Source organism: Hyperoodon ampullatus (genome assembly GCF_949752795.1).
Source record: "Hyperoodon ampullatus genome assembly, chromosome: 10".
Lineage (NCBI taxonomy): Eukaryota > Metazoa > Chordata > Mammalia > Artiodactyla > Ziphiidae > Hyperoodon > Hyperoodon ampullatus.
In genome coordinates, this window is record NC_136923.1 from 46,577,474 (window position 1) to 46,599,313 (window position 21,840).

The 21,840-nt window shown below is 39.2% G+C and overlaps 1 protein-coding gene across 3 annotated transcripts in view; it reads left to right on the top strand.

Annotated features, from left to right (window-relative positions):
* NKTR (natural killer cell triggering receptor) overlaps nt 1–21,840 on the top strand; it is a gene marked incomplete at its 5' end in the record, with an annotated part of 46,766 nt that extends 24,926 nt beyond the window's left edge. Inside the window, 11 exons of one of the 3 annotated variants that reach the window (XM_079712923.1) lie at nt 1,799–1,828; nt 2,353–2,498; nt 3,722–3,944; nt 4,385–4,540; nt 10,731–10,818; nt 11,312–11,457; nt 12,850–15,735; nt 18,533–18,628; nt 19,589–19,645; nt 20,134–20,238; nt 21,745–21,840. In XM_079712923.1, the coding sequence (XP_079569049.1) occupies nt 1,799–1,828; nt 2,353–2,498; nt 3,722–3,944; nt 4,385–4,540; nt 10,731–10,818; nt 11,312–11,457; nt 12,850–15,735; nt 18,533–18,628; nt 19,589–19,645; nt 20,134–20,238; nt 21,745–21,832 (4,021 nt within the window). In that variant the 3' untranslated portion in view covers nt 21,833–21,840. Of the gene's footprint in view, nt 1–1,798; nt 1,829–2,352; nt 2,499–3,721; nt 3,945–4,384; nt 4,541–10,730; nt 10,819–11,311; nt 11,458–12,849; nt 15,736–18,532; nt 18,629–19,588; nt 19,646–20,133; nt 20,239–21,744 lie in introns of those variants that run through there. The other 2 variants (XM_079712924.1, XM_079712925.1) reach the window with 2 other exon arrangements.

Consider the following 21,840-nt stretch of genomic DNA (forward strand, 5'->3'; position numbering starts at 1 on the left):
CTATTTGCTCCAAAGGTTTGCTCTAAGGTGGTTTTCATAGCACTCCTGTTAGCCAGGATGCAGATTGAATTGGGTTGTTTGTGTTTTAAGATGACCTGTAGACTTTTCCCCATTACCAGAATATCTGAGAATTGTGAGAGAAAGGACCAAGGAAGAGGAATATATCTAATCAATAAATCAGTGTTTTCACTACTGCATGTTTGAGACTGATCCCTTATGTTGAAGAACATTTTTACCTTTAAAGTTTTTACCTCTTTCCATCTTTCATACAGTGGAATCACTGTCTAGCGTATGTACTAATTTCTTACTATCTTTACTGTGCTTAGTAAAGTTTTTTAATTATGGGAAGCACAATTCTATCTTAAAGTTCTTGTCCAAGGTAATTTCGGGATGCTAGTTTCATGATTTAAGCATCAGTGACTCACCAGTTCACGAGATTTTCTTTTTCTTCTTTCTTTCTTCTGCCTGTTTTTATTCATTTTTATTGTTACATTGGCTTAAACTACCACTTCTCAATCTTCTAAGGAAAATTTGAGACTAGTGGTTTTAAAACTCAAGATTCCCTTTAAAATTCTGGCACTTCTTGAGTTGATATTTTAATTTTTTAAAACTAAATTCTGTAGTGCTTTTACAGAACTGAATATTCTTAATGTAAGTATAAGTGTTACATTTCCTGGTAGAATAATGATTTTTAGCATTGTTGTGAAGGTTAAAATTGTGTTTTACTGACATATGTTTCTTAGAATTGCCTTAAAATGAGTATAAAAATTGGTAAGGGAGCTTCTAGTACAATTGACTGCCTTAACATGGCCTGATAATCCAGTGACCTTTCTCTCAAATACTATTTCTCTTTCTTATAAACTAAGATGTTTGTGATAGATACTTCTGAGTCTAGTTATCTGCTTTTGAATTTTTTCCCACTGTAATTCACGTAGTCTGAAGATCTGTGAAAGTGTTATGGGAAAACTAGCTTGGGTTCAAAACATCTTAACCAAATATACCCCATAAGACTTCCCAAGAGTGACTGCCAGTTTGTGACTATAGAAGCAGCCGGTTGGGTGTTTTCTGGGCCATGGAAATTAAAAGTGTCTATAATGCCATGATTACTTAGTTTGCTGTCAGAGTGTTGGCAGATTGAAGGTTTGCTCCCTATTGCATTTTCAGAGTTGCTGTGAGTGGCAGAGGGTCACCTTAGGTGAAGGAAGAGGGGCAGGAAGTTCTGAAAACAGGACTCCTGAGGCCTACCTCCATCTGCCTGCCTAAAAGATGCAGACTGACTCAGTATGAAAAATAATGAATAGAAAAATTCATTTAAGTATGAATAGAAAAATTCATTTAAGTATGTGGGGCAAGTGTTAAGTGTTGATCACACTTCTTTCCATAAGTAAATGGCTAGGTGTTTTTTATTCTTGTTTAATTATCTTGATAAATTTTGAGTTTGTTTTTGTTGTTGTTGTCGTTGTTTTGGATTTGAGAATAACTTTAATTTTAATGTATATTTATGCTGTATATTTCAAACCTATATCACATATATGTATACATATATAGTCTTCATGTTGGAGAGAGACATGAGTTTGTAATTCATTATAATCTTGAGGGTTTTTTTTTAAATCAGTAAAATGACTACTGTTGCTGTTTTAAGCTTATTAAGTTCAGGTGTGTATCATGTTTAACTTTTTCCCCTATCTTTTTATCTTTACCTCTTTGTCCTCTACATGCTGTGATTTAAACCCTTCTGCTCTGTTCACCTGAACACCTGGTTTTTGCCATCTTCTTTATGTTGATGTTTGTTACACAGTACCACAAAACCTGCTCCACACCTGGATGGGTAAGAGTTATGTTCTTTTTATCTTGGAGAGGTGTTTGGGTGGCCAATCCAAGACAGATTAGACCGTGGGTGAACCCTCAAGGGGGCGCTCTTGATCTCTGGGTTAATCTCTCATAGCCAAGCTCTTCCTAAGGATCACAGGGCAGTAGTCTTGAGACCTCTCATGTCACTGAAGGGGCCTTTTGCGTGGGCCTATGGGGGAACTTCTCAGGCATGCGCTCTTGAGTGACCCTGTAAGGATGGTTTCTGAGTATCAAGTGCAATCTGATTGTTATCAGACTCTTTACTATAAAATAGTTAAGAACCATTGTTTTTAAGGCAGAAAACTAAGGCCCAGTTTGAGATTTTTTTTTTTTTCCTTTTATGAAGCAGAAGTTCTAATTCCCTTCTAGTTGCTTCATACATCAAACACTTCGCTCTTATTTTCAGGTCTGTGGATATGTCATTGATAACAGTTGTCTTGATTACTGCTCATGGCTTAATTATCGTCAAAACAATTTTTTCTTGAATTTGTGTTGCAACAGGGTGCATGTTGTCTTTGGACTAGTTATTTCCGGTTTTGAAGTAATCGAACAAATTGAAAATCTGAAAACTGATGCTGCAAGTAGACCTTATGCAGATGTGCGAGTTATTGACTGTGGGGTGCTTGCCACGAAGTCAACAAAAGACGGTAAGAGTGTTTTGGGGGTAGAGGGAGCTAGGATGCAGGTAACACATGTTGAAGACTAACTTAAAGATACCTCCTAGATTTCAATAGTGGAAGGAATTCCTACGAGTAGTATAGCAATAGCCCTGATGCCTCTATATCATACCCTGTATCCAACCCATCAGGGAATCTTTTCAAATCTGACCTTTTCTTTTTACTTCCCCTGCTGTCAGTGTGGTCCAAACCCAGGTATCTTTTACAAGATAGCAATAGCCTCATTACTGTTCACTTTGCCTCTGTCCTCGCTCCTCTGTAATCTTTTCTCAGCAATGATAGTTTCCCGACTGGTCTCCTTGCTTACACTCTTGACCCTCTACAGTCCTCAGCAGCAACCAGAGCCATCTTCTCCAAGGGCTTCTTCTCCATCAGCCAAAGCTAAAGTCTTTACAATGGTCTGTAAGGGATTCTGGCTTTCTGCTGTTTCTCTAATCTCTCTTTCCCCTCATTCATTGTCTTGCCAGCCACGTTGACCTTTATTCAGACATGCCAAGCATTCAGGGACTTTGTGCTGGCTGTTCCTTCTCTCTGGAATACTCTTCGTTCAGATACCTGCATGACCCCCTCCCTCACTTCCTTCAGGTCTCTGCTCAAATGTTATCTTAAATTACCTCGACTTTCTCTGTTCCCTTTACCCTGCCTTTACTTCCCCCTTCTTTTAGCTTTTATCATTTGTCATATTATGTAGTTGCTTATTTTCTTCTCTGACCCAACTAGAATATAGACTTCATGAGGGCTTTGTTACCTTACAATCTCACCAGCAAATTGTATTATCAACTTGAAAAAAAAAAGTTTATTTAAATTTTGTTTTTACGTAAAATAGATAGCTAGTGGGAAGCAGCCTCATGGCACAGGGAGATCAGCTCCGTGCTTTGTGACCACATAGAGGGGTGGGATAGGGAGAGTGGGAGGGAGGGAGATGCAAGAGGGAAGAGATATGGGGACATATGTATATGTATAACTGATTCACTTTGTTATAAAGCAGAAACTGACACACCATTCATTGTAAAGCAATTATACTCTTTAATAAAGATGTTAAAAAAATTAAAATTAAAAAAAGAATAAATAAATTTTGTTTTTAGTTTTCTTTATACAAAACATGTTTTACAATACTTGGTAATCATGTTTTTTACTCTGAAACATAGGCACTGAAATCCAGTACTAATATTTTTGTTAATATTTCTTAAAAGTTTTTGAGAAAAAAAGGAAGAAACCAACTCATTCAGAAGTCTCGGATTCCTCTTCCAATTCCTCTTCCTCTTCAGAATCATCCTCAGAAAGTGAAATTGAACATGAGAGAAGCAGAAGAAGGAAACATAAGAGGAGGCCAAAAGTTAAACATTCTAAAAAGAGACGAAAGGAAGCAAGCAGTTCAGAAGAGCCAAGGAATAAACATATAATAAGCCCAAAAGGGTAAGTGCGAAACACCAAGGTAGTCTTACCTAAAAAACAGACACCCTGGAATGGGGAAAGTATGTGTGATTCTGTAAACTTAGCTTTGTTACCTGTTGTTGAAAAGGATAGCATTTTGTGGACTTGAAATTGAAATCTAGCAAATCAAGGGTAGCACAGATGTTTCATATCAAAGATTTACGCGTTTGCAGGTGAAAATAATCCCTGAAAGAAAAAAGGATCATTTGGCAATTCTTATCAGAATTTTAGTGCCGTGGCTTTTTCACTGCATTGATGTTTTATATGTTCTCTTTATGACAGTTGTGTAAACCTTTTTAGTGAGCTTTGTAAGGTATCAGTAGTTTTGCTGTTAATTATATTATTATATTATATTATTTAATATTATTATAAAATGCAGACATTACACATCTTAATTGGTGATTCGGTTTGTTCTCTCTAAGTCACTCTGAGAGGAGTGATACCAATGAAAAAAGGTGTATCGATTCAAATGCTAAAAGGGAAAAGCCTGTGGTGCGCCCAGAAGAGATTCCTCCAGTGCCCGAGAACCGATTTTTACTAAGAAGAGATATGCCTCTTGTCACAGTGGAGCCTGAACCGTAAGGATGATTAACCTACATGTTTTCGTTTCTCTGACTGGTGATTTTGTCAGCTCATTGCAGGTCCACACTCATTTATTGAGCATGACCCATAGTCAGAGCAATTTGAAATATACTGGGGGAGATATTGGATTCATAAATGACATGTACCCTACCTTTCAAAATTCATACTCTGCTAGTAGAGAGAGGGGGTTTGGCAAGTGGATCGGGGAGAAGTTCTTAGTGGAGATCTGGAAAGATTTCATTACCAATCTCATTTACTTGGCCTTTCATTAGAGGTGAGATTTTGGTTGTCAAAACAGGGTTAGTTGAACTCTTTGGATCCAATCGAGTGATAAAACATACTCCAGTTTATAGTGCAAAATTATGGCGTGATGACTGGGGATAAAATTTAGTCCCATATGTTACTGTTGTTAACTTGCTCAGTGATAAATCCCCTATACTGGAAAAGCTAAGATGTAGCTTTAGATTTGGTCTCAAAAAATAGTAATTAATGTATTTTGTATGTTAGACTCAAGTTTAGAATTGTAAAGGGAAATATATGAATAGAAATACCATAAAGTGGTTGGTGTAATTGACACGTTTCCTATGAAGAGTTAATATTGAAGCCTGAGAAGTTATGCACATGTCCCTGTTCACAATCAAGTCTCTACATGTGGTTATTGTTTAGTTCATTAGATATTTTAAAATTCTGTATTTTTCTCATTTTAAAAAGCTGTTATGAAATGGGCTGTATCTTTGAACTAATAGCTTAACATACTGATGTTTTCATTTTTTAAAATTGAATGTTCTCTTTATGACAGTTGTGTAAACCTTTTTAGTGAGCTTTGTAAGGTATCAGTAGTTTTGCTGTTAATTATATTATTATATTATATATAATATAATATATTGTGAACAAATTTTAGTGGAATCCTTCTTTCTGAGAATATAAGACACCATTCATTGATCAAATCCATTTGGTTTTCAGAAAGTAGGAAACTTGTAAGGTCAGTTTTAGTGTCATCTAGCGGGGGTTGGCAAACTATAGTCATCCATGGGCTAAATTCGGCCTATTGCCTGGCTTTGTACAGCCCATGAGCTAAATGTGGTTTTTATGTTTTTAAATGTTTGTGGAAAAAAATCAAAAGAAGAATAATATTTTGTGACGTGAAAATTACATGAAATTCAAATTTCAGTGACCATAAATAAAGTTTTACTGGAACACAGCCACATCCGTTTGTTCACTGTTTTTCTTGGGCTGTTTTTGTGTTACAGCAGCAGAATCAAGGAGTTGCAGAGAGTTTGTATGTGGTGCTCTCATCGCTTTATATGCTATTCAGTGCACTACACATCACAGTGATGCAGTTGTAACTCTCCAGTATTTCAGGTGCTACACATAAAATCCATCTGTGTGGAAAGATATTTTCAGAGATGGAGTATGTAAAAATCTCATTACAGATCAGCATTACCAGAAGAACAGTATTAACATTATCTGCTTTGATAGGGGATACTGAACCCTAGTTAAATGAAGTGAAATGTTATTCTCCCTAAAAAAGAATTCCACTGTCCTTAGTAGATCTGTGTCACAAAAAATGATACTTTCGAATTTCATTGATAAAACATTTGTGAAGACTTGTGTTTTTTTTGTTACATAGTCATCTTAATTTTCTTCTTGGCCTAAAAATCCTAAAATATTTACTCTTGGACTCTTTTCTTAAGAAAAAGTTTGCCGACCCCTGTTATCTGGTATTTTAAAAGTAGTTTATACCGCTGTCTTGTATTTATGGTTGAATATTGCTAGTAAGTTTATTTGGTCATCACTCTTCTTTGGTTACATAACATCTTTGGAAGTTATATTCTGCAGAATTATTTAAAATCATAATTGGCAGGTAGTTGTGTCATACAAAGATAGCGAGTTGATCTATTTCATTAGAATGTTTGAGATTTGATCAGTTGTTTGGGAGCTAGAATTGAGTGCTAATAATGCAGGGCATGCAAGGATAAGAAACAGGGGCTGTCAACCTTAGTGAGCTTGCCACCTTACTGAATTTACCAGCAGTTAAGCTCATTATCACTTATAATTCACTTAGCGAAAGCTGGGTTCCACACTTGCTCTAATTCATTTGTTCTCATATTCAGCTGCACTTCAGAGTAATTTGACAAGCTTTTAAAAATACCAGTTTCTGGGCCATACAGCAAATTAAATCAGAATGTTGTGGGGAGGAGGTAGAGGGTGGCAGCATTGGATCAGCATCTAAAAGGTTCCTGGGTGAACATTAATTTGTGCCGAACACTTAAGAGGCAAGTCATTTGGTTCAGTGCTTTGTTCTTCATGAGGAAAACGAGGTTAACAGTTGCTTGCCAAGAGTCCCTATTATATCTCTCATTGTGAGAATCAAATGATGTCATGAATATGAAATGACTGAAAAGACTAATATATACTTTTTAGTCAAGGTTTTCTTATAGTAATATTGTATGTTTATCTGGAGCCAGATTCCTGGTTGGGAAAACCCTATAAAATGGTTATAAGAGTCAAGTTTCATTTCTTTCCGTGACCTTGGGCAACATTTTTAACCTCTTAATCTTAAAATTCTTTGTCTTTAAAATGGAGATGATAATAGTATCTACCTCATAGTGTTGTTATGAGAATTAAATGAACTAATGCCTCTAAAACACTTATTAACAACCAGCAATGAACAATCTGAAAAGGAAATTAAGAAAGTAATTCCATAAAATAACATCTAAAAGAATAAAATACTTAGGAATAAATTAAATCAAGGAGGTGAAAGACTTGTACAATGAAAACTATAGGTATATATCTAAAATACTGCTGAAAGAAATTAAAACTTAAATAAGTGGAAAGACATTCTATGTTCATGGATTGGAAGGCTTAATATTAAGATGTCAGTACTACTCAAAGTGAGCTATGGGTTCAGTCAAATTCCAGTAGACTTTGCAGAAATGGAAAAGTCAATGTCCAAGTTTGTATAGAATTGCAAGGTGTCACAAATAGCCGAAACAATCTTGAGGGAGAAAGACAAAGTTGGAGGACTCATATGTCCTGATTTCAAAATTTACTACAAAGCTGCAGTCATCAAAATAGTGTGGTATCTAATAAGAACCTTCTGTGTAAAAAAATAAAATAAAATTCAAAAAAAAATAGTGTGGTACTGGCATAAGGATAGACATAGAGACCAATGGAATAGAATTAAGAGTCCAGAAATAAACCCATACATCTATGGCCATTAGATTTTTTTTTTCCCCAGTGTCATTTATTATATTGACCTCTGGTTAGTACCTCAGTGGCATGTGGATTAGGTGAGCAGTGTGAGTCTCTGAGAGGATGGGCATAGTGGACACACTGAGAACATCCAGTATCTGGTCCCCCATGATTGAGGTTCAGACCCTGAAATATGGGACCTACTCATGGTCTGAGAGCCTCTGTAGCAGAAGAGAAAACTGGTGGATCATGAAAACATTGGAGTATAGACCTATGTTATTTATCCTTCATATTATTGTTTTATTTTTAAAAATTGGCTCCCAGGTGTCCAGAATTGGATTCATTATATTCCTTAGGTTCATGGCACCTCTCATGACAGTGTCACCATTGGCTCGTATACTGGCTCAAACATTGTTGACTCATACAAAAATTCAGATTTTTGTCTTCTCTTGAGAAATTGAAGAATCCTCCAAAACATTGGTTCTGTTTCACTGCAAGGCAAAAATTAGTGGCTACTCGAGAGTGCTGTCCCTGTTCATACCAATCTCTGCTGTCTCCTGACCAAGAGAAGTTGAAGTGTATCACTGGGCTTGAACTGTTATTCTTCAAGTGGAAGAATAATCAAGTGGAAAGTGAACTATTCTGTTGTGTCTTCTTCACTGATTTACATTATCTGCCTGTCAGCATTTGAGTTTGAGAACCCTGCTCTGGGGGGAAGCCCTTACTATATGCAAAGCACTGAACTAACAGTTTTTCATACATTATCTCTTTAATTCGTATAAATAAATTGAAGTGTTATCTCTGTTTTACAAGTGTGAAAGCTGAAGCTCAAAGAGCTAAATAACTGGCCCGAGATGATAAAAATTCTAATTTTTGATTCTGAGATTCAAACTTTGCATGGCCATTATATTTTAGATAAGGGTGCAAAGTCCATTCCATGGAGAAAGAATAGTCTCTTCAATAAATGGCGCTGAGACACCTGGATTTCCACATGCAAAAGAATGAGGTTGGACCCTACCTCACATCATATGCAAACATTAATTCAAAATGGGTCAATGACCTAAGTATAAGAACTAAAACCGTAAAACTCTTAGAAGAAAACATAGGGGTAAACCTTCATGACCTTAGGTTCAGCAGTGGATTCTTCTATTTGACACCAAAAGCATGAGCAATATCAACAAAAAGACAACTCAGTTTAAAAATAGGCAAAGCACTTGAATAGACATTTCTCCAAAGAAGATGTACAAATGGGGAACAAACATGTGAAAAGATATTTAATGTCATTAGTCATTAGGAAAATGCAAATCAGACCCACAGTGAGATACTGTGTCTCACCTACTAGGACGGCTGTAATTTAAAACAAAACCCCAAAAAACTAGTGTCCGTGAGGATGTGGAGAAAATTGGAATCCTCATATATTGCTAGGAGGAGTCTAAAATGATGCAGCTGCTGTGGAAAACAGTTTGGTGGTTCCTCAAAAACTTGAACATGGATTTACCATGTAACTCAGCATGTCTACTCCTAGGTGCATATCCAAAAGAATTGAAAATAGATTCAAACAGATACTTGTACTCCAGGGTTCATTGCAGCATTATTCACAGTAGCAAAAACGTGGAGACAACTCAGCGTCCACCAACAGATGAATGGATAAACAAAATGTGGTGTATATATATATATACAACGGAATGTTATTCAGCCATAAATTAGAGGTTACCAGAAGCTAAGGGAATGAGGGAAATGGAGAGGTATTGCTTAATAGGTAGAGTTTCAGGATGAGGTGATGAAGAAGTTTTGGAAAGATAGTAGTGATGGTTGCACAACATTTTGAGTATAATTAATGCCACTGAATTGTACATTTAAAAATGGTTAAAATGGCCAATTTTATGTTATATATTTTTACCCAATTTAAAAAAGTATGTTTAAAATGCTTATTAACATAACACCTGACACATAGTAAGTCCTCAATAAAAGCTAGCCATTATGTTAATAATAACAGATACAAAACAAACTCAAGTATGAAAAGACTTCTCAGGCATGGAGGACTGTAGCTGCCATAAAAACTATACTCTTAGAATTACCCATAAGATAAAGTAGTAGATTCAGAGCATTGAAGGAGGGGCAGCTTATAGTAAAGTGGGGTAGACAAACAAACTATTAAAAATATAAAATAAGGGACTTCCCTGGTGGTCCAGTGGGTAGGACTCTGTGCTCCCAGTGCAGGGGGCCCGGGTTCAATCCCTGGTCAGGGAGCTAGATCCCACATGCATGCCGCAAGTAAAGAGCCCGCATGCTGCAACTAAAAGGTCCCCCATGCCGCAAGTAAAGATCCACGTGCCACAACTGAGACCCAGCACAGCCGAGATAAATAAAATAAATAAATAAATATTTTAAAATATATATATATATAATAAAATTTAAAACTGTTAAAAACACTTGAGCATTAGAGTCAACAATACTTTAGGATTCCCTAAGGACATTACTGTTTTGACAAGAGACATCTAAAAAAGGATTTTTTTGAAAGTAGTTCTGTACTTTAAAAGATTGATACTAGTATCGTGTATTTCTACTCAGTTGGGTTACTTTTTTTTTTTTTTTTTTTGCGGTACGCGGGCCTCTCACAGCTGTGGCCTCTCCCATTGCGGAGCACAGGCTCCAGACGCGCAGGCCCAGTGGCAATGGCTCATGGGCCCAGCTGCTCCGCGGCATGTGGGATCCTCCCGGACCGGGGCACGAACCCACATCCCCCGCATTGGCAGGTGGACTCTCAACCACTGCGCCACCAGGGAAGCCCCGGGTTACTTTTTTTTTAAGTTTCTGTATTTAAAGGATTTGCTTAGAAAATTAGGTTATGTGGAGTGCCTCATTCTACAAAAGTGTTGAATCTAAATGAAGTGTTTTTGTATGATAGGAACATAAATTCTGCATTTAAAAAAAACACTGAGAAAACTGCCTAGCGTTTGCTTTTTTAAAATTTTCAATCTTCTTTTCCAGGAAGATTCCTGATATTACACCCATTGTAAATGATCAGAAACCATCTGTATCAAAGTCTGGACGGAAGATTAAAGGAAGGGGCACAATTGTATGTGTGTTAAAACTGGACTTTTTTCAAATTACTTATCTTAAATGGTAAAATGTTTTTACCTCTAGGCAAAATCCTAGCTTTAATCTTAGGTATAGTCCAAAATCTGTCCAAGGAGCTAGTTGTATTCTATATAGTGATGGGAAGGCACTGCTGTTAGATTAGTGTTTACTGCTGTGTTTGAATGGGTTTGAATATGAAATGAATGTGAAATAATCAGTATGCTGAGAAATGTTAGTATATTGAATAATCTAGGCTAATGAATATAACCATTAGGACTTCAAAGAGGAAATTTTTTTGTGTGATTACAGGTGAGTCTCCAGCTTTCTCATTTTTTTTAATTTGACATAACTTCATACCATCTTCTTGGTACTTCAGTCGTTATTGCCTTTGAATGGCATCAGAGATTGGGTCTTATACCTACCTCTGTCCTATAGCAGATTACACTTAAGAGATATTTTGAAGGTAGTTATTCCTAACTTTTTTTTTAAAGCGCTATCACACACCTCCAAGATCAAGATCCTGTTCCGAATCAGATGATGATGATAGCAGTGAAACTCCTCCTCACTGGAAAGAAGAAATGCAGAGATTAAGAGCATATAGACCACCTAGTGGAGAAAAATGGAGTAAAGGAGATAAGTAAGTATAAGTACAATCCTGTGTCCTCTATATTTTAAGTCTTAAGGGGATAGAGACATACTTCTGGACTTTTCACTAAATATTTACCGTTAAAATTAGACTGTGACCAAAGAGAATACATTTGGGAATGCTTGGTGAAATGGGAGGAGGGCTGCTTGACTTTGGGTGCTTTTAAATCAAAATTCTCTTTTCCCTCACAAGACTATAACCTGAATTTCCTGAATTTCTTAAAGATTTCTTGTTCAATTTTAGAAATAATCAGGACTTAAAAAAAATTATATAGCAGATTCTTTCCTAGCCTGTTCTCATAGTCACTAATGAATAAATGGGTAGATAGGGAAATCTGTACCCAGTGTGTGTGTTAACTTCTGACCCCAGGGACTTCTGTTTCTTCAGAAGTGTATCCATCTCCTGTCTTCAGTGACACTCCACAGTGCAGTATTTTAGAAATGGGGCTGGCCCCAGAATAGCTAGTGCAAAATATACCAATGGGACCCTGTGTAATTGTTCATGGTAGAATTCTGTTTTTCTCTGTGTGCATCCAGCAGAATGGTTCAGAGTTAGAAGAGGGAGGAAAAGGTGTGCGCCTGCTGTGTGGAAGTGGTGTAGACACAGTGGCACTGAGAACTCTCAGTTTTGAGCCCTGACATTACCACTGAGATATTGTAAAGTCTGCATCTATTTTCATGTACTTTTCCCCTAATTTCTATACTAAGTAGTTTAACTAAAACCATAGGGGAACGTTGTTGATTACCTCTATGAGGCTGAGATAAAAACAGTAGTCATGTTTTTAAGGAATTCCCTGGTGGTCCAGTGGTTACAACTCAGGAGTTTTCCCTGCTGGTGCTTGGGTTTGATCCCTGGTCGGGGAACTAAGATCCCACAAGCCGTGCAGCCAAAAAGAAAAAGAGGCTTTGCCTAAAGTTCAGGCAGTTATCCTGTATCTGCAGAGAATTATCAGAATTGTTTGGGAACTTGATTTGATTCTCCCTCAGGAATTATTCCTGGAGGCAGAGTGTTATTGAGTGGATGATAGCCAGGAATTCAGTAGGTCAGCAGTGCTTTTGTGATTGCTATAGTTGGTTTGCTTTTCAAAACTATTTTCCTATCGAATTTGAAAATTCTTGGCTTGGCTCTGAAAAAAATCCTTTTGTAAGTCTGATAGTAGTGATCTGATAGTAATGATCTCTTTGAAATTAAAAGGTCAGGACCAGGCCTATCAGCTGTTGGTTTATCCTTCCTACGTGTGCTTAAAGTGTTGACAGAGTCAGTACTTGGTTGTTAACTAAGCTTTTGCTGATGCATTTGTATTGACAACAAATGTGTTTTAATTTTAAAGCATAGAAAACATGCTTGTAAATAATTGCATGCATATTATGTCCTTTTCTATAGGTTAAGTGACCCCTGTTCAAGCCGATGGGATGAAAGAAGCTTGTCCCAGAGATCCCGATCGTGGTCCTATAATGGATATTATTCAGATCTAAGTACGGCAAGACACTCTGATGGTCACCATAAAAAACGCAGAAAAGAGAAAAAGGTTAAGCATAAAAAGAAAGCTAAAAAGCAGAAACATTGCAGAAGGCACAAACAGACTAAGAAGAGAAGGATTATTGTACCATCTGACATAGAATCCTTAAAATCTTCCACCCGAAGAGTGAAATCCTCATGTGATAGAGAAAGGAGATCTCGTTCTTCCTCATTGTCATCTCATCACTCGTCCAAGAGGGACTGGTCTAAATCTGATAAGGATGACCAGAGCTCTTCAACCCATTCCAGCAGAGACTCATACAGATCAAAATCTCACTCACAGTCTTATTCTAGAGGAAGCTCAAGATCAAGGACTCCATCAAAATCCTCATCACATTCTCGAAGTAGATCAAAGTCCAGATCTAGTTCTAAGTCAGGGCACCAAAGAACAGCATCAAAATCACCAAGAGGAACAGCCTCTCAGTTAAGTGAAAATAAACCTGTTAAAACAGAACCTTTAAGAGCAACAGTGACACAAAATGAAAATGTTTTAGTACAACCAGTGGTGGCGGAAAATATTCCTGTAATACCACTGAGTGACAGCCCCCCTCCTTCAAGGTGGAAGCCTGGACAGAAGCCCTGGAAGCCCTCTTATGAACGAATCCAGGAAATGAAAGCTAAAACAACCCATTTGCTGCCCATCCAAAGCACTTACGGTTTAGCAAATGTTAAAGAGACTGGTAGTTCATCATCCTACCATAAAAGAGAAAAAAATTCAGAAAGTGATCGGAGCGCTTATTCAAAATACAGTGATAGAAGTTCAGAAAGCTCACCAAGGTCAAGGAGTAGATCTTCTAGGAGTAGATCTTATTCCAGGTCATACACAAGATCTCGAAGTTTAGGTAGTTCACATTCAAGGTCTAGGTCTCCCTCATCTAGATCTCATTCACGAAATAAATACAGTGACCACTCACGGTGTAGTAGATCATTTTCATACTCTTCTGTTAGCAGTGATGATGGAAGACGAGCCAAGAGAAAATTTAGATCCAATGGGAAAAAAAATAACACCTCAAGTAAAAGGCACAGCAGCAGCTCTGAAAAGACACTTCGTAATAAATATGTCAAAGGCAGAGACAAGTCTTCATGTCATAGAAAGTACAGTGAAAGCAGGTCATCTTTAGATTATTCTTCAGACAGTGAACAGTCAAGTGTTCGGGTTACACAGTCAGCCCAGGAAAAAGAGAAGCAAGTGGACATGAATAATAAACAAGAGAAAAACAGAGATGAAGAGAAATCTAAGCCTGAACGGGAATGCCCTCATTCAAAAAAAAGAACTTTGAAAGAAAGTCCTTCTGATCACTTTAGAAATGGCAGTAAGCCCAAAAGGAAGAATTATGCTGGGAGTAAATGGGACTCTGAGTCAAACTCTGAACAAGATGTAACTAAAAACAGTAAAAATAATTCCCGGCCATCTTCTGATAAGGAGGAAGGTGAAGCCACTTCAGATTCTGAGTCAGAGTTGGGTGAAATTCACATCAAAGCCAAACCAGCAACTAAGTCTTCAGCAAATACTTTACTGCCTGATGGTAATAGTGCCTGGAAATCAAGCAAACAGCGGTCATCAACCTCTGATTCTGAGGGGTTCTATTCCAATTCAGAAAACAGTAGAGGAAAACCACACAAGCATAAACACAGTTCAAAGGAGCATCTTAAAAGGGAACATACCAAAAAAGCAAAAGAGAAATTAAAAGGGAAAAAAGATAAAAAACACAAGGCTCCAAAACGAAAACAAGCATTTCACTGGCAGCCTCCACTAGAATTTGGTGAAGAGGAGGAGGAGGAGATTAATGAAAAGCAAGTTACTCAGGAAGCAAAAGAGAAAAAACAACTTTCTGAAAACAGTGAAGCCATAAAAGAAAATATTCCCCAAACTGAGAAGCCCTGTGAAGATGGCAGTCTTTCAGGTAAACATAATCCAATAACGGTTTCATCAGATGCTGATCAGCCTACTAAAGATGATAGTAAACTCAGTGTGTCTCCCGCAGCTTTAAACACTGAGGAAAATGTAGTCAGTTCTCCCCCGAACGTTCAGCATATTGAAGAGAGCATTCCAGGCGGAGTGGAGGATCTGCTTCAAACAGATGACAACATGGAGATTTGCACTCCTGATAGGAGTTCCCCAGCAAAGGCCGAGGGGGCTTCCCCTCTAGGAAATTCAAGGCTTGACACCCCGGATATAGGCATTGTTCTAAAGCAGGATATGCCAACAGAGCATCCTGAGGCAGAGTTGGGAAAACAGGAAAGCAGAATGTCAGAAAGCAAAACGGTGGGTGAGGTGGGAAAACAGGACAGCAGCTCCGCCAGCTTGGCCACTGCTGTAGAAAGCACTGTGAAGAGAGAGGTGGCTGAGAAAAGCCAGACCAGTCTCATGGATAATAAATGGAAGCCCCTGCAAGGTGTGGGGAACCTGGCAGCACCATCTGCTACTACATCAAGTGCAGTGGAAGTTAAGGCACTGACTACTGTGCCTGAAATGAAACCACAAGGCTTGAGAATAGAAATTAAAAGCAAAAATAAAGTTCGGCCTGGGTCTCTCTTTGATGAAGTAAGAAAGACAGCACGCTTAAACCGGAGGCCAAGAAATCAGGAGAGTTCGAGTGATGAGCAGACACCTAGTCGGGATGGTGATAGCCAGTCCAGGAGTCCAAGTAGATCTCGAAGTAAATCTGAGACCAAATCAAGGCACAGAACAAGGTCTGTCTCCTACAGTCACTCAAGAAGTCGATCGAGAAGTTCCACATCATCTTATCGGTGAGCATTATTCTCTTTTCCTTTTTTTCTCCCAATGAGCGTCTGTTATTGTTTTGCTTGGAAGAACATCAGAGTTAGGGACAAGATCACTATTTCCCAATATCTGGGAGGGAATAAAGAGAAAGCTTGTGCTGTGTGACTTACAGAGCAGACTGAAGACACAGGGAGTGGAGATTTCAGGGGAAGAAATTTGGGCTCAGGGTAAAAAAAACTATTGCTGTCAATTAAAGCTCCATGGCAATTGCAGTGAGTTGCTGTGATAGGTGGCAAGTTCTCCATTTTTAAAGGAGAACTACTGTTCTCCCGCTCTCTCTACTGTTAGTGATGCCTTAGAAGGGAATCTTGCATTTACAGAATATGTAGGATTTAGAGATCAGTAATCTAACCCTCCATTTTATACAAGTGGAGGGTGAGGGCCAGAGAGGCAAAGTTACCTGCCGAGGACATGCATCTAGTTGATCTTTATTCAAGGGGCAGGAAATGGTAAAAATGATCATCTTAAGATTGATTGGTTGATTTTTGGTTCAAGTTACGTCTAACTTTTGTCATCAGCAATAGACTGGCTAATGCAGAGAATGAGCTTTTTTTTTTTTTTTTTTTTTTTTGTGGTACGTGGGCCTCTCACTGTTGTGGCCTCTCCTGTTGCGGAGCACAGGCTCCGGACGCGCAGGCTCAGCGGCCATGGCTCACGGGCCCAGCCGCTCCGTGGCATGTGGGATCTTCCCGGACCGGGGCACGAACCCGTGTCCCCTGCATCGGCAGGCGGACTCTCAACCACTGTGCCACCAGGGAAGCCCCTGAATGAGCATTTTTAAAACTAAAAAAAATTGGTGATGGTGGTATGAAGTTAACAAGTAATTTGTATTCTTTTCTTTTCCTTGTAAATGTTTCATGGTTTTGCCTCACTGCCTCTGACTCATATCCTTTACTACGTTGTGCTTGATTTTCATCACTTGAACGTAAAATGCAGTAAGAATCTTTAACTTTTTTTCTTCCTAGTTATCTATCAGTCATTTTCTTCCCTTACCCAGATTTCTTTAAAAATAGGAGCCAACATTTACCATCTACAATAACCATTTCCCATTTACTCTTCAGTTGCTTGCCGTTTGTATTGTGCCTTCCCTCCCCCATCTCACTCAGCTGACTAAGATTTTCAGGTACTTCCGCATGGCCAGTGCCAGGGCATGTTTTCAGTCCCTTCAGTCCTTCTAGAAGCCCTCTGCTAGCTCTCCTCATTCCTTCTCAGACCATTCCATGCTTGAGTTGTTGGCGTCTCTACCTCCTCCTGCTCCGACTCCCAACAAGGCCCAGAGAGCTGGTGAATCCTGGCCTTTTCTCTCCGGGTTCATATTCTAGATGAAGGTGCCTGTTGAGCTACTCCAGCCTCCTGTCCGCTCGGTGTGTACTTACCGTTTACACTCAGACAGCTCTGAGCTGTTGGTGACGCTGGCCATTCTCATCTGCCTTCCTGCCCCTGCCTTTGGAGTGGGTGGTATTTCATTTCATACATGAAGACAGTGAGGCATGGAAATGCTAAGAAATTTGCTCTTAAGTTGGGCAGCTCACAGATAGTAGACTGAGATAGCTAAACTTTGCCTCCCTGTTTTGGTTACTTACGTGGGCCTGACTTCCCTTCTGGCCTGCAAACTCAGTGAAGTCAGGGGCTGTTTGCTACTCATCTTTCATTCACCTAACAGAGTCGCTCTATAATTGTTCGTTGAGTAAATGAGTAGGATCTTATGAGAACAGAATGTGTCTTTGCCAGTAAACTGCATCTGTCTTCCCAAACATAAGTACGTACTGAATAAAACCTATGAAGATATTACCTGAGTAGCACATACACAGGGGTATTGTTCAGTTCCTGAATGACAAGCATAAACTAGGGGAAGCAGGGTGGGGGCAAAATTGCATTAAGTTTCTTGTTTGTTTTATTAAATATTAAATAGGTATAAATTTTTTTAATGATTAAGGTATAAAAAATAATTTTAAATGGTATCTGGCTTTAAAAATAGAGCTTTGCAGCCGCAGAGCACAGGGAGATCAGCTCGGTGCTTTGTGACCGCCTGGAGGGGTGGGATGGGGAGGGTGGGAGGGAGGGAGATGCATGAGGGAAGGGATGTGGGAACAGATGTATATGTATGACTGATTCACTTTGTTATAAAGCAGAAACTAATAAAAAAAAAAAAATAGAGCTTTGACATACCTAATGTAGTCCTACCCGATGCTACCCTACTTTCTCTCTTTTCTCCTAGAGTTAAACATTATTCTAAACTTCTATTATAATTTTGTTGTTTTTCTTTGTAGCTTTACTGTAAATGTTTCTATCTATATATAATGTTGCTTTTGCTTGTTCTCAAACAAAATCCTTTTTTGTATGTATAGATATTCTACGTTTGCCTTTTTCACTCAACATTATGTTCCCAAGAGTTACCTCTGTTGATACATGGCAGCTGTAGTTCATTTTCCTACTTTAGAATATTTCAGTATATATCTGTGTTAATTTTTTTTTAACCCATTCTACCGTTAATGGAGATTTGGATTGTTTCCTCTTCTGGTATTACAGGTAGGGCTCCTATGAACATACCTATATCAGCCTTTTCTGTTTTCTCTTTATTTTATTCTGTTCAGGTTAAACCCTCATTAGCCGTCTCTGTGATACCCGCTGTGAGGAGTTCGTGAGAGACCTTTCCAGAGACGTTTCCTCTTGTTGGGTTTTCCCCCTCCTGCCCTACTAGTAATTAGTTTTAACAGCATAATGAGTTAACATGATTTATATTTTTTCAACTCGTACTTGTAGATCAAGAAGCTACTCCAGAAGTCGGAGCAGAGGGTGGTACAGCAGAGGCCGCACAAGAAGCCGGAGCAGTTCCTACCGCAGTTACAAAAGCCATAGGTGAGCTTGTGAATCCTGTCCTACTGTGGGGTCTCCATCTGTCTTCTTTTGAAGGCCTGCCCTGCACAGGCAGAGTGGGGTAGCTGTTGAAAAGGATCTTGTCATTGCTGACTATCAGACGGGCCTACTTTCTCACCTAATTCTTTCTTTCAAAGAGCTATTGGATTCTTACTGGCTGTTCTCAAGATGGGATCTTATCAGAGTGAGGAAAGAGAAGCAGTAGAAGTATCTAAAAGAGGCCCTGACTACGACCTGAACCCCCAGTACATCCTCTTTAACCTAAGTTTCCATCTGCAGTCATCTCTTGACTCGGGTTAGGTATTGGGAGAGGAGGACTATTAAAAGAGGACAGAGGGGCTTCCCTGGTGGCGCAGTGGTTGAGAGTCCGCCTGCCGATGCAGGGGACGCGGGTTCGTGCCCCAGTCCGGGAAGATCCCACATGCCGCGGAGCAGCTGGGCCCGTGAGCCATGGCCGCTGAGCCTGCACGTCTGGAGCCTGTGCTCCGCAACGGGAGAGGCCACAACAGTGAGAGGCCCGTGTACCGCAAAAAAAAAAAAAAAGAGGACAAAGGAAGAGGTGTGTGTGTGGTGGGTGACCCCAAGTTTCTGGTTTTCCCAGCTTCTTCCAGCCCCCTTTTGCCTCTCAGGTATTTACCACTGCTGCAGCTTCATTTTACTTACAAGTGTGCCACCTGTGTCTTCCCCTTCCCCACCCAGTTCCTCCCCAGCGACTTTCTTGATGTGCACCTCATAGAAGAATTGTGTAAAACTTATAACCTTTCTTATGAAATCCAACATGCTTTTTAAAAAAATTCCAATATACTTTTGATATGAAAATGAAATAAATATGGCTGCTGGATTTCATTGTGTTTTCTCCTTGATGGGCAAATAAATGTCTAGATTTTTGATGTAGCCTGTCCTGATCCACACGTTGATAGCCCCTCATGTGATTCCTATTAGGACGTCCAGCAGGAGCAGATCCAGGAGCAGCTCGTACGATCCCCACAGTCGGTCCAGGTACGGACAGGGATTGGGAAACCACCTGCGGGGGCAGAATTAAAAGGGCCTTGTTTTATAAAGCCCTTAATTCCCTTTTAAAAGGTGTTGTATGTTATTGAAAAACATATGTTTGTCTTTTTGAACAGTTTTTAATCTGTTGGCCCATTGTGCTCTAGTGTCAAAAGTGATAATTGATGTCGAATTGTAATGGCAGGGATTTATTGACTATAATTGCCTAATAAGATCCACGAGATTCAATTGAACTAACTCAGTGTTAATTTTGTGATATTTTTCAATGCAGAAAGGAAACTATAACATTTTTCTGTTTAATACGGTAAGTCTGATTTGGGGCAGTTGTTAAATGTTTCCAGTACTTGTTCTGCAGATGTGTCTTCATACTGTCATATAGTGCCCATGTCCTAAGAGGACACTTAAGAACCTAAAAAGAAATGGGAATATATGAGTATTTGAGTGGGAAGATTTAGTGTTTGTTATTGCTGTTAAAGCAGGTCCTACACTTACGATAGCTACTATAGCAGGAGTCGGAGTCGAAGTAGAAGCCAGAGGAGTGACAGTTATCACCGAGGCAGAAGCTACAATAGGCGGTCCAGGTGGGTCTCTGTTCTTTCAAGCACTGTAAGTTACTGTGGGCACTTGGGGTGTGGGGTGAGAGACTGCTGTAGAAGAGAAAGCACCATCTTCTGAGGACAGAAATACCTCTTTCTCTTCCTGAACTTCATCAACCCAAAGGCATTTACTGAAAGTGGCCTTTGTATTAAGAGTTGCTGGGTAATATTTACTGGTGGTTGTTAATGTTTGAATCTAAAATGGATTTTTAAATATTCACATATCCTTGGACAAACATTTCTTTTGGAAGGAATAAGGAGAGAAGGCCACTCAAACCATGGCCCATTCTTTAAATAGGGTTGCTTGCTAGAACTAACAGCCAATTTGTCAGTGTTTTAAATTTTAAAAAGGTAATATTTTAAAAAATGTAACATATAAAATATAATAATCACTTAGGATTGCAGTTTATATGGTTAAGAATGTTTATATATTGTATGTATTTATAGATATGTTTTATGTAACATGGCTCATACTGCAGAAGTCTTTGTGGGTTGCTTTTTATAATGTCCCTTTCCTGGTGGCTTCTGGTCTTACCTTCCCCTGTACCTTACAACTACAGTCAGTCGTGCTTGTAGGATATCAGTGTGATCTGGACACTCCCTTGTTTGAAACTCTTCAAGGATGCCCCACTGCCTTCAGGGGCAGGTCCATGCTCCTCAGCATTGCATGGAGGCCTCTCCACCTACCAACTCCAGCTTGGGCTTTTCTGTCTTCCCTGCACTAACATTCTGGAACCTTTTTGTTTTTCTGCCTAGAGATTCACAGGCCCACTTCACCATCTCCCCTTCTGCCTCTTGAAATAGCCAATTCTCCCCTACTCTGCAGGTCTCCACTGCAACCCACTCACTGCCCCAGGGAAGCCCTTCCTGACTGCTCACTCCGAGATATGTGCCCTCCCGCCGCATGTGCTTTATTTATCTTGCCCCCTATTCTATACTATCCTTGAGCCCCAGGAAACTCTACATAGTCTACTCTGTGTGTGCCCTTTGCATCTAGCAAAGTGACTGGCTCTCTGAATATTTTTCGAAATAACTGAATGGTGACCATAACCAAGTCTTCTTGACTCACTATCCCAGTGGTCCTGTCCCTGCCCACCTCACCCTCACCCCTCACTGGGCTCCCATCTGATTCCTTGTCTTTTAATGAAACTCTCTTTGTGGGCCTTTTTTCCCTTACTTCCTCAGTCTAATTAAATATTGATGTTCATTTTGGGTAACATGGAAAATTATTCTCACATATATGAGTGGATTTCAAGTAATTCCCCAAGAAGTTTCTTTATTTTATCTTAACCTTGATATTACCACCATCTGTCATTGACATCTTTGAAAAGTCTGCAGTATTGCCACAGTCAGTACCCCACTCGCCAACCCACTGTGCTGTGCCTCTTCAAGCCACTTGCTTTCAGGCCACTCATATCAAAAAAGAAGCTACAAGAGGAATTCAAAGGGTTGACAATTAAAAGGTATTTCTGTTTTTGTTTTGTTATACAGGAGTTGTAGATCTTATGGCTCTGACAGTGAAAGTGACCGAAGTTACTCTCATCACCGGAGTCCCAGTGAAAGCAGCAGATATAGTTGAAAGTGTCC